The 15466-nt window shown below is 39.8% G+C and overlaps 1 protein-coding gene across 3 annotated transcripts in view; it reads left to right on the top strand.

Annotated features, from left to right (window-relative positions):
• Positions 1–9509, top strand: part of LOC106930132 (enhancer of polycomb homolog 1-like) — a 35535-nt gene extending 26026 nt beyond the window's left edge. For 2 of the 3 annotated variants that reach the window (XM_088014460.1, XM_088014458.1), the window contains 6 exons: positions 597–745; positions 1316–1707; positions 5089–5204; positions 5280–5415; positions 6327–6687; positions 7898–9509. In XM_088014460.1, the coding sequence (XP_087870586.1) occupies positions 597–745; positions 1316–1707; positions 5089–5204; positions 5280–5415; positions 6327–6687; positions 7898–7970 (1227 nt within the window). In that variant the 3' untranslated portion in view covers positions 7971–9509. Of the gene's footprint in view, positions 1–596; positions 746–1315; positions 1708–5088; positions 5205–5279; positions 5416–6326; positions 6688–7819 lie in introns of all 3 variants that reach the window. The other variant, XM_088014459.1, reaches the window with a different exon arrangement.
• The last annotated feature ends 5957 nt before the right edge of the window (positions 9510–15466 follow it).

Here is a 15466-nt window from a genome sequence, read left to right as displayed (position 1 = left end):
AAACACCAGAAAACTATTTTCTAACTTTCTCTGTATAATTTAAGCAGAAAAATTATTTTGGGTTGTCTCAAAGTAATAAATATTGATTATTCCTAATTTCTCAATGACTTATTGATCGTCTGTTAAACATTAAAGAAAATTATTGAAATTTCAGGAATTTATTTATTTTTCCCTCTTACCAATCAGGTGTCTGAGGTGTTAAACATTTCATAACATATATGAAGTTTACCCTGTGCAGAATAATGACACAAAAACTATTAAGGTAATAAATAATATTTCATCATTTTCCTAACATGACGACTTGAGTTGTTTAAGACAAAAATAAATAAAAAATCTTTTTTGGCAAAAATTGACTTCATTTCCTGAAATGACTTTCAGGAATGTGATCGTGAATTTAAATCTTTTTTTATTTGTTGTGTTTTTATCTCCAAGGTGAGGTACTGGAAAAGTCTGGAAACTTACCTTGAAAACTCTTGAAATGTGCTTGAATTTTACTGTGTTTCTGGCTGTTGGCCTGCAGTCGGGTTTCTATCGGCCGCAGACGTGGTTCCCTTCAGGGTCGGGTCAGGCTGACCGCTGTGGTTCTGTGTGTCCAGGCCCGTCCGGACCTGGTGGGCAGCTGGCCGTGGAGCGGCGCCTGGGACGGCGGCCTGGCCGAAGCGCGTTTCCGCTACAGCCTCACTACGCTGACGGTTCCACGCCGCTGCCTGGGCATGGCGCGGCGGCGCGTGGGACGGGGCGGCAGGTTGGTTCTGTCGGTTCTGCTTCGCTCCAACATTTCATCTGAAACACGACCGCATGTTGGAGTGGAGATAGAAAAGAAATGTCATGGAAATCTTGTGCAGTTAAAATATAACTTGTATAACTCACTGATTTTGGGTTAATATCTGTAAAACAGATTATATTTTTACTTTTGCAGAAGCTGTTTGTTACTGCAAGTGGATACATAAAAAAACAAAAGCCTAATATTTATACAGTTACTGAAATGTCATGATTTGATAGAGTATCAATTATTTATACCAAGCAGATTTGGAAAAAGAGAAGGCAGATATAACTTACAGGGAACTGAAATTAATTTAAAAACATGCTTAAATGAAATGTTTACTCTTTCTGCATTTAAATTTGAAAGTCATCGTCATGAAGCGATATGGCGTTGAATTTGTTTGTTTTGAGTTTTTTAAATATGTGTATCTTTACCATGTTTATGTGAATAGAGGGCAGATATTATTCTGATGATTTATTTTTAGTTACATGAACTGTTGACCTTGATTCGATTAAAGGAAGTTTTTCCTGACTGGTTCTTGTGGGCCTGCAGGGTGTTACTGGACCGGGCGCACTCGGACTCGTTCCACCAACTGGACCCGGAGACGCCCGACCTGCCGCTGCCTGCCTCTCCGCCTCCCTCGGCGACTTCGCGCTCGCCGGCGCTCGCCGGTACCTCAGAAACAAATACCTCGGACAGAAGTTCCCCCCCCTCGGCGCCGCCCCCCTGCTCGGACCTCAGCCAGATACTGTCTAATATAAAGTCGTGCCGCTGGAGGCACTTCAGACCTCGGACACTACCACTACACGAGCTGGACAACGCCCAGCCGCTGTTCAGGAGGATCAGTCGAGGCGTGAAGCGCCCGCTCGCCGCCTCAGCTGGGGGTCGGCCGTTCGGATCGCAGCGTCCGGCCAGGGTGGTCCCTCCTCCCACACCCGTTGCTGGTAAGTGGCCTCTGAGGGTTTGTTAAAGCTGCAGCGTGTAACTTTTATAACAAAAAAACTGTTTTTAACATATTTGTTGAAACTCTCACCATGTCATGACGGTTTACAGAGTTGCACAGATTGCAGTTTTCCTGTCTTTAAATAACCTGCTCTGCCGATTCAGATTTTTGCCAGTACCAATTTTGTTTGCAACAGTGGGATGATTATTAAGTGCAGACATGACCTGGTGGGCCGGGTCTGTCAGACAAAACTCTGACTGCAGAGCAGAAGACAGAGGCTGATTTTTAGAGCTGAGGTGGACGAGAACGGCTTCACGTGGAAGTATCAGCCGATCACCGATTTCCCAAAATTGAGGAAATCGGTGCCGATAAATGGACTTGTCAATAAATCAATGCACTTCTAGTTTGAGACAAATAATCTGTGAAAAGCTCGATCTCCTCCACCACCTTCCTGAGCTGCTGTTGCCGTCTGAAGAAATGCATCACTCCCGACCAAAATCAACCAATGAGAGCCAGGAGGAGGGTCTTAGCGCTGTCAATCAACTCATGTACTCTGCTAGATGGCAGAGAATCATCTCGCTGTTGCAGGAGAACTGTTTGTCTGCCATCATCAGTGGCTATGCTAACTAGCATTAGTTAGCTGCAGTGTAGGCAGACCTGTTAAGACACTGTTGCAGTAATAAATGCAACTAAAAATAAACCATGGATGAGTTTCTCTTGTTGGGGCTTTGGTCCTTTCATCCTGGAAATGTTTTTTAGCTAATAGGCCGACTTTGTAACTGTCTTTATGTGGCTCTGAAGGTTCACCCAGATGGCTAAGCTGCTGGAAACATGCAGTGGCTCCAGGAATGAACCTTGGGGAACCCCACTTATGCCAAAATAATTTTGGTTTTTTGCTGGTTGTCCAAAAAGTGTTGCTCATGTTTTTATTTTTTTCTGTAGATTCCCTCCATGTTGTTTTTAAAGTTGGAGCAGCTCCTTGTTTTAATCAGCCAAGTGTCTGTTGTTGAAGAAGTGCGTCGGGTTGCATCGATTTTGTCTCAACGAGTATCTGAATAATTCATTCTTCTAGTATCAGTCATGTAAAGATATCAGTTATTTTAACGACGTTACTGCATCTGCTTTAATTTTACGTTTACTCCGACTCCTGCCTTTTGCTCTGTGAAAGATTTGTTCTTGTTTTTAAGTTTGAGCTCCCCTCCCAATCCCAGAGGCGTCAATTAAACCTGGATGTGCTGAATAAATTCATGAGGCACGCCGGACCTGTTGCCGTTGACTCACAGGCTAAACGCCGCACTCTGCAGGCATTCAGGCGCATCTGGTGCTGCAAACATTGTTTTTACATGCGTTACATGCTTTTGGTTATTGATTGTGTTTGTGAAGCTGCACCGTAATGAGAATGCCCAGGCATGAGTCAAATTAACAGGGTGGTTCTGCTGGAAGCGGCGTTACAGCGGTGCAGTTAACTGGAAAACTTCAGATTGGAGGATTTTCATATGCTGGAGATGCCATCAGATGTTTGACTTGGAGGACAGAGGGACTAGTAGTCTCAGATGCTGTGGACTGGAAAACTTATGGGTCGGCGGGGAAAGAGGAAATCAATGTTTCAGAGAAGCATGAAGCCGTTTCATTTCATGACATGAAAAACAAGACTTTGAAATCAATAAAAAGTAAAACACAAAAGACTCGAGGCGAAAACCAAGAGTCGGGCGGAAAATGCTGATGTTTCACCGGCAGCAGGATTTTAATGTGTTTTTCCTGACTTGGATGTGATTGAATTCCTGCTTCTGAAGATTAGCTTTAGCTTTACACCAGATGTGCTGTTGCATCTGAACAGGTTCTGGTTCTGGTTTCACTCATAAGTCGACTGTGGTTCTGTTTGCACACACTGGGAAATCAAACTGATTGTTTAGAAACGCTAAGAGACGAATGAAGGAAGTGACGCAGATTGAAGTTTGAAAAGGTTTAGCTGGTTGTTTTGGGAACCTGGTTGGTTTCACAGCTTTTCATTCCCAGTCCACTGTGTGCCTGTAGCATCACTAAGACATGTTCATGTCTGACCTGTAAAAATAGGCAGGTTCAGATGTTTTTAAAGGGGCTAAAACTGGGATCCACTGCAAATATTTCACACATTTCCCAAGTTAAATGAAAAGGTTGGATGGCTGTTTTCCCACCGTATTACCAGAGGATAGGTCTTACTTTTTCAGATGTAAAACGTTTCATTTTCTGTCTGTCGGAAAGTGTTAAAATCAGTCTGAAAAAAGGTTTTGAGAGGATTAATGTTTCAAAATCTAAACTAAGAAATGGCAAATTCAGGAAACGTTTACATTCAAACAGGTTCTATTTCAACAGAACTTAAATATCTACTTGTTTGTTCCTTTTGTGTGAGTTCTGTAGTGTTTTTACACTGAGGCGTTGGCCGAGTTGCTCTTGGTTTGTTTTTCTCCAAACTGACTGGATAAAAGTTGAGTTTAAATGTTTAATTTCTGCTCTGTTCTTTCAGCAAATCGATTTTTTGAGTCTGTAATAAACTCTAACGATTAGTCAGTTATTAAATTTGTTGCGGATTAATTCAACAGTTGATTAATCGTTTCAGTTTTAAACGAGTATAAAAAAAGTTGAGTCTCTTTTTACTCTTATTTCTCCCAGTTGTGCCTGCAGCTGTTTAATTGATCAGCAGTGATCTGATTGATCGTTTCGGCCCTGGTGTGAAGTTATGAACATGCGAAACCTCCTACTCATCTTTTGGTTCTCTACATTCACATACAAAGGATCAGCAGTCGCTGTTTACTGTTAGAAAGCATCCTTTGATGCTGTCGTAACTAAGTTTTTTTGGTTAAAGGAGTCAGCCTGGTTCACTGCAGTATTTAATCTCTGTGGTATAAAGATCATCAAGTCGACACCAAGGAGTTCTGGGTAGAACATATTCAGACGAAGCAGATTGTTCACCTTAAATGTAAAATGTATTTTTTATTTTTAACAGTTTTGGGTTAATTTCTTCAGCAAATTGCCTTTTTGAGTCTGTATACTCCATTTACCGATTAATCGTTTACTAAATTTATGATTATTTCAATAATCGTTTCTGTACAAAACGGTTTGTCTCCTTTCGCTCTTACTACTTCCTGTTGTACCTGCAGCAGCTTAATTAATAACAATTAAACTTGAGTAATCCGATTACATGCCAGATCACAAAATGAATCGATAACAATCCTCCTATTTATCTCTGACTCTTTACTTTCGTGCATCCAGCATCAGCAGTCGGTGTTTCATGAAGCTTTTTTTTCCCTCAAAGTAACCCGGATTGGTGTGCAGCAGTATTTTATCTCAGTGTGGGATAAAGACGTGTTTTTCCCAGACGGCTAACTTGACTCCTCTGTCTCAGCGTTCACAGCAGATCAGTACCAGCAGCATCAGGAGCAGCTGTCTCTGATGCACAAGCAGCAGCTGGAGCAGATCCAGCAGCAGCACCAAGCCAACAGCACTGCCAACAGCACACAGGTCGGTACGCCGCCGCCGCCGCCACGCGCTCAGCCGCTGGGTTTCTCCTAAACGCTCCTCCTCTTCCCCACACAGAGCCTGGCGAACACGCTGGACGAGGCCAGCGCTCACTTCGCCGCCTCGGCCCTCGTCTCCGCCGAACAACTGCTGGCTCTGAAAACCAAGGACGAGCTGGCCCTGGGAGGCGGAGTCAACGGCATCCTCTCCTCAGGTACAGCCGACGACACAAACGCTCCACCCTAGAGTGTCGCTGGATGAAACGCCTAAAATTTCCCCAGAGATCAAATAAAAGCAGAAAATTAGTTTATGAAACCCGATGCCTTCCTTCATTTGGGATTCTGGTGAGAAGCAGGAAGCAACCTTCATCGCTTGGCGGTTGTTTCATAGATGGTGACATAAATGAGTTTTCTCTTCTAAAATCCTCACCAAGCACAACAAATCAGTGACTTTCTGGGTTTTCTAGTCAAACTGCTCAAATTACAGTTTTTATTTTCGTCAGCAGTCCCACATGCATTTCTGTACAATTTGGCGTAATCACTGCTCTGACTGGCGTCTTCAACTGGTGTTTACTACAGTTAACGATTCATCGATTACTAAGTATTTGGCTATTAGTTCAATTATCGATTAATCAGAACTGTTCTGATCATTTTAATAGACTTTTTGTCATGAATATTAAGGAATTATTGGCGTAAAATAAGTTCATATTGTTGCTGAAAACTCATTTGTAAGTCAGTTTTTCTTATTTGAAGTGTCCTGAGATATTTGCTCTGGAAATTAGACAAAATACTTGGTAAGATTTTGTATTTTTGCAGTGAAAACATGAACTTAAGAGATTTCAACACCCAGAAAACCTGATGCAGTGATTTAAAATTTTGAGCATGAACATTAAAGATCGGTCCCTTTTTAAATACGCAGTAAAGTTTTGCTAAAGTGAATTTTTGTTTTAATTCATATTTTGCAGTTTTCTGTGGCTCCTTTGAAAACATTTTTAAAAAGTAGAATTTATTTAATTTTCCTCGGTCGATAATTTCAACTTCCATGTCCAAACCCCTCCTCCCCCTGTCGCCTTGTTGCCCTCCTGCCCCTCCCACCACCACCGCCCCGTTTTTACCCCAACCTCAGGTGTCTACAAGAGCTTGTCGCTCTCGAGCACAGCGTCCCCGTCCCCCGCCGCCCCGGCTCCTCCCACCGCCGCCCCAACGTCCGCCTTGCTCCACCCCTGCTCCACCACCCTCGGCTCCGCCACCAGTAACAACAACGGCACAGCCCACCCCCCCGCCAACGCCGCCGCCACTCAGGTCCTGCTGGGAAACAACAACAGCCTCCGTTTGGCGATCCCCGCCGGCAAGCGCATCCACGCGCCGCGGACGCTGAGCGCCACCATGTCGACATCCGCCTTAAAGCTCGCCCACGCAGCAACCGCCAACTGTCAGAAGCCCAAGGTGGCCGCCTCCTCCACCTCCGCGCTGGACATGGTGCCCAGGTGAGGAAAACGCCTCTTGTCCTGTAAAACATTGGTAATGATGCAGGGACAGATTCTCAAAGATCCATAAGCTTAACACTGTAAACATTTTAAATATCCAAAACACGCAGAACAGAAATGAAGAATGAAGTTTCTGTAAACAAAATCGTTCTCCAAAAAATGGTCAGCTGAGGCTAAAGCAGCAAACCAGAAGATTTTTATCGTCCAGGTTTTGGTAGAAAGGGAAAATAAAAACGGTAAATAATGAAAATGGAAATTATTGAATTTGTTTTAACTCATTATGCGATTAATTTATTGCAACAGGTCTAAATCAAACAACAAAATGTTGGTTATTTTTTCTCCAATATCAGGAACGAAAAAAGCCAGAATGTTTTTACTAATAATAGGCAACTCTTAAATTAGATTTTAGCTTTGATTAAAGGAGCTCAGTGTTTCTGCAGTTTACAGTTTTCTGGATGTTTGTTCCAGATTAGAGGAGCATAAAAACTGTTTTCCATGTTTGGCTCTGGGAATAAGACAGATTAGTCCTTTATTAATCCCACAGTGGATTTACGTGTTATAGCAGCATATCAAAATATACCCAATTTAATATACATGTCTTAAACAAAACAGTATAAACTGTATACTAATAAAATGCCTAAGATCTCAGATTTGTAAATAACTTAAGTCGCATGACAGTAAAGTTGAAATAATGGGAGAATAAAGTTTTATTACCAGAATAAATTATATTGTATATATTAAAATATTTTGTGGCCTGGTCTAAATACTGTCATGCAATTCACAGACGGGATGATTAAAGCTGTTTTATGTAAACATTTTCTGCCGTTTGTATTTTCTGTTTTAAAAAACAAGGCAAGAAAAAAACATTTTTAAATTGGATCTGGTGTGAAAAAAATAATTTTATTTTTAAGCAACATTCACCAGCTGAAGCTGAAATGTAATTGGACAAATTTATATATATATTTATATATTTTTTGGCTGATTGAAACTACAAAGAAACAGTCAAGTGGTTCAAGCTGGACCCAAAGTGAGTCAGTACTGTAAACGTTAATCGTTGATGCTGTTGAACTAAATACTGAGTCCGTTCTGGAATTAACAAAAACACTTTTGCTGATGTTTGTGTCGCTTCCAGAAATGAACCTTTAAAGCCTGAAGCCGTCTGTGAGCGCTAAGCTAACGGTGCTCCTCTGCCTCCTCTGTCCCGTTTCAGGGAGAATCTGGAGCAAGACAAGCCAGCACTGAACAGTCTGTCAGAGAACACAGTGGCCATGGAGGTCACGTAGCCGCCGCTGCCGGCTGCGAGGGAAACGTCACCCGGCGGCGCTGCCGCCGTTTTCTTTGTTTTCCTCTTTGTTTGTTTTTTTTTTTTTTTAAGGTGCTATGCATCATTTTGTTTAGTCGTGAATGCAAGTGGTGGCTGAATGAGCACGGCAAGGTTGGGTTTCCACGGCAACCGTTTTGGGACTTAATTGCAATGCTCGTCTCGTACAAATTTCTTTTTCTTCTCCCCTCCCATAATTTCCCCCGTTTGTTATTGTTAATAAGAGATCGTCTGTAAATTCTTAATATGGCAATTATATGTACAGTACAGCATATTTGTAATAAATACCCCCGCCCCACCTTTAAATGCCCCGAAATACCCCCCCGCCCACCACCACCCCTCGTTCTTGTATATAACATTACTTGAATACAGAATTGTTCATTTGTGATGTTTTGCACTCGAGATACAAAGTTAAAAAGAAAAAAAGAGAAAACGACAAACTGCAACTGGTGCAAAAATAACGAGGAGTGAAAGTTGTACCACAGAAAAATGTATGTCATCACATGCATGGTGCAGAACCTGCTGTTGGATCTATTTATTGTGCCGTGTTTACAAAGTTATTTCTCCCCACCTTCCCTCCCTGCCATTCATGTCAGGTTTTTTTTGCTAAATTTTAAATACACTGTACCTCTCACCGGTGCCCCAAGCTGTAGTCAGTGTTCAGCTACATCTACATATATTTTTTACAAACATTGAACATGTTTCCTTTGTTCCACCACATTTGTCGTGTTGAGGAGTCGCAGGCCGGTAGGCGAGGCGTTTGTTTGCTCTTCCATACATTTTTTTATTCCTGAGACAAGTAACAAAACAATTGGGATGAAGACTTTCCCAGAAGTCTTTGCTGCTTCTGACGTATCTAGGCACTATATGATTTTTTTTAATTGACTGATGCTGCTTTTGTATGATTTTTACCGTTTGGTTCCCACTAGATGGCCTCATTTTTTATTGTTTTTCCTCCATCTCTTGTTTTTTTAAATAAATATTTTTGTATCACCTCCCCCACTTTTTATTTTAAATTTGCTCATGGAAAAACTTCATTCTTTTGTTACTTGTTGCTCTAAACGAAATATATATATCTATATATAAGGGAGTAAAAAAAATGCAGTAACTGACATTTATCATTCCAACCTCTATGTAATAACAAACATGTATGAATTGAAAAAAAATTAGACGTTTTCTCTACTTTAAAAGAAAAAAAGCTATCCTGAAGGCTGAAAGGCCATGAACCACATGTTATCGGGTGCCTTCATTTGGGACAAAATAAAAACCTAAAAAAAATGTGCTCTCTTCTGTGAAGAGTTTGGTACTGAACAAGGCTACTTGTAGTTTTTCTTTGTTTGTACCACTATCCCAATGCCCATTCCAGTTTCCCAGTTTGATTCATGACTCTGTTTCCTGTTTGTTTTTTTGTAGACCCAACCACCACACACACAAACAAAAGAAATCCTTTTGAAATGTCACAAAATGAAATAAAAATCCAGGGCATTATGTGTTTCGACCAGCATGTTTGTTTTTTGTCGTCTACAGTTTGTCTCTAAATGTTGCTGTAAATTACCTCCAAGTTTGGGAAGCTTGTTTAATTTGGAAAAGTAAGTACACCCCTGCTGCTTTGATAGGCTTTCATAAGGGAAGTAGCGGCTAGCTTAATGCTAATTGAGTAATTTTCAATGTGACCTGTCATTAAAAGCAGAGTTTTCAAGGTGGGAGCTACTATTCTCAATTTATATATATATATATATATATATATATATATATATATATATATCCCCCAAAGTGTAAAGTGTAATTAAATGATTTATGGTAAGAGTCGTTGTGGATGACAGCAGGATTTCCGGTTTCCACTGAATGTATAATTGCGCAATTTGATGGAAACTTGGATTAATAAAAATCGATAAAGGTTTGGCGCTAGGATGACTCTTCCCCCTCCCCCGCGCCCAAACTGCAATATACTTTTTTTTTTCGCGCCAGTCACGTCAACAACCGGATGTTGCCGCTGGCGGGAACCACGAAGAAGACGACCGGAAGTAGCTGGAGGATCATGGCGGTCATGTTTCTTGACTTTTTCACTGCGATTTAAAATTTTTTTTTTTTTAATGGAAACCCCGTAATGGCGAAACTGTATTTTTTCGACAAAGTTTTGCGCACAATTTGTAATGGAAACGCAGCTAACCTTGCTACAAAACGAAGAAGCTTCCGACCAAAGACTTGCTGTACATGCTAACAGCTCAACTCATAAACATGTCCTGGATGACGCCATTGTCTGTTGGCTAGCACTGCTAATCCAGCTCATTTGCTTTTGCTGCCCTTCTGGAAGTCACTGAAAGTCAGGAAGTCGGGATACGATCGATGATAAAGGTTTGAACTTCCTCCGTCTCTCTGCATCCATGAAGTTTCTTCTTCAACTCCTGGTATTTCGGATTTGGTTCAGGTTTGTTGTGAGATGCTAATCAGCTGCTACATGTGGTTACAAAATGCAGCATTTAAAACCAGACGGAATAATTGTCCAAAACGACACTTCAGTCAAAAAGATTCATGAAAACAAGATCCCATTAAGCCTGAAAAATATAAAATTTGTCAAAATTCTCTGAGTGGTTGAACTTTGAGGCATGCTTCTACCAGCATCACAACTAAACAGAACGCCAGACCAGATGTTGCTTTTGAGAGGAAAAAGAGAAAACATAAAGGTAACAGTCGAAATAACGGCAAATAATGCAAACTGGAGAGCAGAAGAAGAAAGTAGAGTAAGAAGTGGTCAGTTTGTCCAGTAGCATCATAACTACAAAGTTAGCTCATGTTAACTTCTTACAGTGAGGCTTGAGAGAGGAAGAGCCTCGTATTGCATCCCAATATTTTGAAATGACTAGTTGTGTGTTCAGGTTTGATGCAGAACAAATCTGTAAAAACAAACAATAAATTAGAAATCTAACTTAAAACAAAACCCTGCACCGGATTCCCATCTGGTTTGGCCAAAATCAGTCGAAGTTGGCCCCAAACAAAAAGTCCATCCAAGTAGCAGCAAACCAGCAGGATTTTAAAGGGGCCCTATTTTACAAAACTCACATTTTGCAGGTTTTTATGCTACGATTTGGGTTTGTGCTGCTTCTAAAAACAGCCAAAGCACTAAAAAACAACAAAAAAAACACAAAGTCATTTATAGGCAATAAGTTAATAAGTTAATATTTTTAGTTTGTAGAAAATGAGCCATGTCAGAAGCCTCCCAGTGGTTGAGTCACAACTGATGGGACAATTATTTTGTTGTTGATTTACCTTCCAGAAACCACATGCTCCATTCTTCTTGGTTGTGTAGGATGCTCTACTAATGTTTTTCAAAGATATACAGTGGTATCATTATGCATCTTTTTGCCGTAATTTTCATGTGAGTGTAAATGTTGAGTTGGGGGCGCAGCCAGCAGCAGCTTATGTGGATTTAAAGTGACAAGATGCCCTAAAACAGATAAAAATGCAGAACTGACCAGAATGAAATTTAATTATCTAAGAATGATTTTGTGAAATCATGTTTTGTGTAACTTGTTGACCTATCATAACCTGTTCAAGGAATCATATAAATCATGAGATTTTCTGGTCTCGACCTGGTTCTGAAATGACCTAAAGTGTACAAAGCTACACACTCATTCCTTACATATGGATAAGTGAAGCCCAACAGCCCCTGGAATATAAAAGTATTTACTTTGTTTCCGTCGTGATGGTGCGTTTGCTAACTGTTCACATCATTTAAAAGCTTCCTGTTATACAGAGCTCTGTAAAGAGGCTCTGTGTTCATTAGCGCCGGTGTTTCGTGTGCGTTTGTAGACGCAGGGATTTGGTGACATCGGCCGTTGCTTTGTGCGAGGTTGAGTTCAAAGCTAAAGGACATGAGGACGCTCTCCGGATCCGGTCTCATTATCTAAGCGCCGACTTTATCCTTTGGATCTTCGTTTACGGCCCAGACAGAAGCTAATGAAGAGCAGACATGGCGGACTGGCCGCCTCATTACAGCTGATGAGTCAGAGGGGAAGATGAAGGTCGCCTGCTGATCACTTTGACCGGCTTGATGCCTTCAGTTTGAAATAAAGTACCCAGATTGATCAATAACCTTCCAGGACATTGAGATAAAGGCATGAATGTTAGTGGTTGTAGTAACTATATGTCTTCGTTTTAATATTAGACGTAATGATTTGTTCTGTTTTCCAAATCTTTTCAAAATCCTTGACCATTTAAAGAAATGTTTCTTGTTACAAACACAATTTTAATATGTTTTACTAAGAATTTAACATGAAACACCAACAAAAAAGGAGAATTAAAAATGGTTTCAACATTTTTGTGGCCAAATAATTAGCAGTTTACTTTGGTTTCAGGCACTCAGACATTAAGTATAAATATAAAAACAAAAAAAGATTAAAGGAACAATATTTACATGTATTTGAACCATTTTTGTAGTTTTTAGTGCAAATATGTTATTTTTTTCAATAATAAAAATAAAATTTTTCCATGTTACAGTACTTTTTCATCAATATTGAGGAATATTTTACTTAAAACAAGCTCATATGTCTTACTTTAAACTTGCTTCTAAGCTAGTTTTGTCTTTTTTCAAGTGCACTAAGAAATTTGAGGTAGAAACGATGAAAATACTTGGTTAGATTTTGTTTTTGTAGTGAATATACAGAATGGATTCATATGGTAGTGCAAATACGCTTATTTTGTTTCACACTAGTGAACTAGTAGTAACAGGAAGTACCTTCAATTAATTTACTGTTGTAGACAAAAGCAAGATAGCAAAGCGTCATTTTCTGTGCTGTTATTTGCCACTGAAGCAACAAATTACTTATTTGAACAAATAAAAACATGAAAAATGATCATGTTGATCCCATGTTCAGTCTAAACAGTAAAAGTCTGTTAATCTAAAATAATATTTAATGTGAAAATGTTTCACAGACTTTGAGGAGTTTTGGATTTTAGAAGCTCGTCCTAATGAATCTTCCTCAAGAAAACAAAACTTATGATTAAATGAGTTGGTTTCCTTTGTAGAGTCAGATACTTTAGATGTTTTTAGGGGTTTGCATCAAACACAAGATCTGAAATCAGCAGAAAAATATAAATTTTATTCCAACAGCACTGAAGAGCAAATTCAAAAATATATATTAATTAAAGGGAAATTAAATGTGCAATGGTTTAAAGAGAAAACTAAAATGATCTGCAGCAGGAAAAGAAAAGTAACGGCAAGAAGAAAAAAAAATTTCATGAATGTCAAAAAACAAAAAGCACAACGTGAAAGTCAGTCAGAGTATCAGGATCCCATCCAGAGCTGCTCTCTCTCTTTTTCATATGTATTTAAGAATAAAAAGTTATGCTGAGACTGAAGCTTCTGTAGCGCAGAATTTAATTAAGAGTTTTTCCCCGTGTCAGCAGAAACTGAAATGAAAAGAAACCCTCTGAGTGGAGAGAACCCTGATTTCACAGCTGCCCCCGTTCTCCGGCTCGCTCTGCCCGGACTCCCCGGAGGGCCGGCAGGATGGAGGCGGGATTATCGGCGACACGACTCCGCGTGTCGTCGGTGGGACCGAGCGGGAGACGGCTCAGGGAGTGGGAGAGGAAACAAAGCAAAGATCCCAAAATGTAAGAAGAACATCAAGTCCAAACAAACTGGGTTTGGTTTACGGCCTCGTTTAAACCAGTGAGTCAGATTTAGAAATATTTGAGTCTGACTTGGAAAACAGGGCAGCGATTCCTTAAAAGGAAGAAATACACCCAGAAATATTATTTATTATGTATTTTAGGGCTGAACAGTGAATATCTAGATGTCAACATCTAGATTATTCAGAGCTGTAATAGGTCAGATGAGACAGAAACATTAACGCTGCAGTACGTAACTCTTATAAAAATGTTTATTTTACATATTTGTTAAAATTACCATCATGCTGTTTTATACAAGACAGATAATCTGTGAAAAAATCAAACTCCACTGGCTCAGTGCTAAACAGAAACTACCAATCAGAGCCAAGAGACAGGTCTTAGCGCTGTCAATCACTCTTGTGTTCAGCACAACATAGCCTACCACCAATGCTAAGGCTAGTTAGCATAGGCCCCGATGTCGGCAGATAAACGGTTTTCCTGTAATGGTGAGTTGTTTTTTTGCAGCACATTTCGCAGCGTATTTATTCAGAGTTGATTGACAGCACTAAAACCCGCCTCCTGCCTCTGATTGGTTGTTTTTGGTCGGGAGCGATGCATTTCTTCAGACGGAAGTAGCAGCTCAGTAAGGAGGTGGAGGAGACAGATGTTTTCACAGATTATCTGCCTCATAAACTGTCACAACATGGTGACAGTTTTAATAAATATGGAAAAAACATTTTTGTAAAAATGACACATTGCAGCTTTAACTCCAGTTTTCACCTACCACTCTCAAACTCCCTTTTCTGATATCGCCCTGGGCAACTGCCCATAAAAACCTAAATGTTTAACAGCATTTTATAGTGATATAAAATTATAGTGAGTCTGTTTTATGAAAACTAGACTCATACAAGAATTTTTAATTGGAGGAAATATCTACTGTTTATCAGGTGGTCAGCTGAAAAATCATGTTAGTTTCTGTTTTAATTTACTGTAATAAACTTGATATGTGTGTTAACTAGAACGTAAAGGTCTAAATGGTTTAACAAAATCTTTTTTTTCTAAATAAAGACCGCGACCATCATCTGAGTGAATCAGGAGACGGACTGCTCTGCGATTTATAGGATTTTAATCCCAGAGGATTACATGATTCCAGCTTTGTTCAGGGATAAAAGAAGCACCAAATTATTCCTCCATGAAGCAGCGAGGCGACAGCAAGCGTGGAAAATCCTGTTTTGTGTGTGTGTGTGTGTGTGTGTGTGTGTGTGTGTGTGTGTGTGTGTGTGTGTTGTGGCTTCACTGCGTTCGCATTATTAATCTCTGGCTCCACCTGGTGGTTAAACCAGTGCTATGCATATTAACGTTTGACTTGTAAATGTTTGCCAACGAACTCAAAGCTCAGAAAAATTCTGTAAAAAAATGTTTGTTTCTTATAGAAGTTTTTTAGATTAATCTCTAGTCAATTTTTGACTTTTCAAACTAAGAAAGGTCGTTGTTTTTTCTAAAGAAAAAAAAGAGTATTTCTAGAATATCTCTGAGATTAGTCTCACAATTTCAGATTTTTTTTAGGACATTTTTGAGATTTTTAGCAGAAATCTACTCCGTCTTTTCCCTCTATCTACCATGACCTGAATATGTCGCTGCATGTTAATAAAAATAACTAAATAAATAAAATAACTAATAAAAATAACTAAAGTACATAAGAGCCAGCCATATAGAAATATTCTGATGATAAATTCTTATTTTCATTATTCTGACATCACAGGTCCTTATTTTATAATGAAACTAGCTTGTAGTTTTATTCCTTATTTTTACTGTGGAGTCACTGCAGGTTACCATTAAAGAACGGAG

Source organism: Poecilia mexicana, unplaced genomic scaffold (assembly GCF_051168715.1).
Source record: "Poecilia mexicana isolate PSO_F unplaced genomic scaffold, ASM5116871v1 scaffold_17, whole genome shotgun sequence".
Lineage (NCBI taxonomy): Eukaryota > Metazoa > Chordata > Actinopteri > Cyprinodontiformes > Poeciliidae > Poecilia > Poecilia mexicana.
The sequence above is the reverse complement of the archived record's forward strand: the minus strand, read 5'-3'. Positions and strand labels throughout refer to the sequence as shown.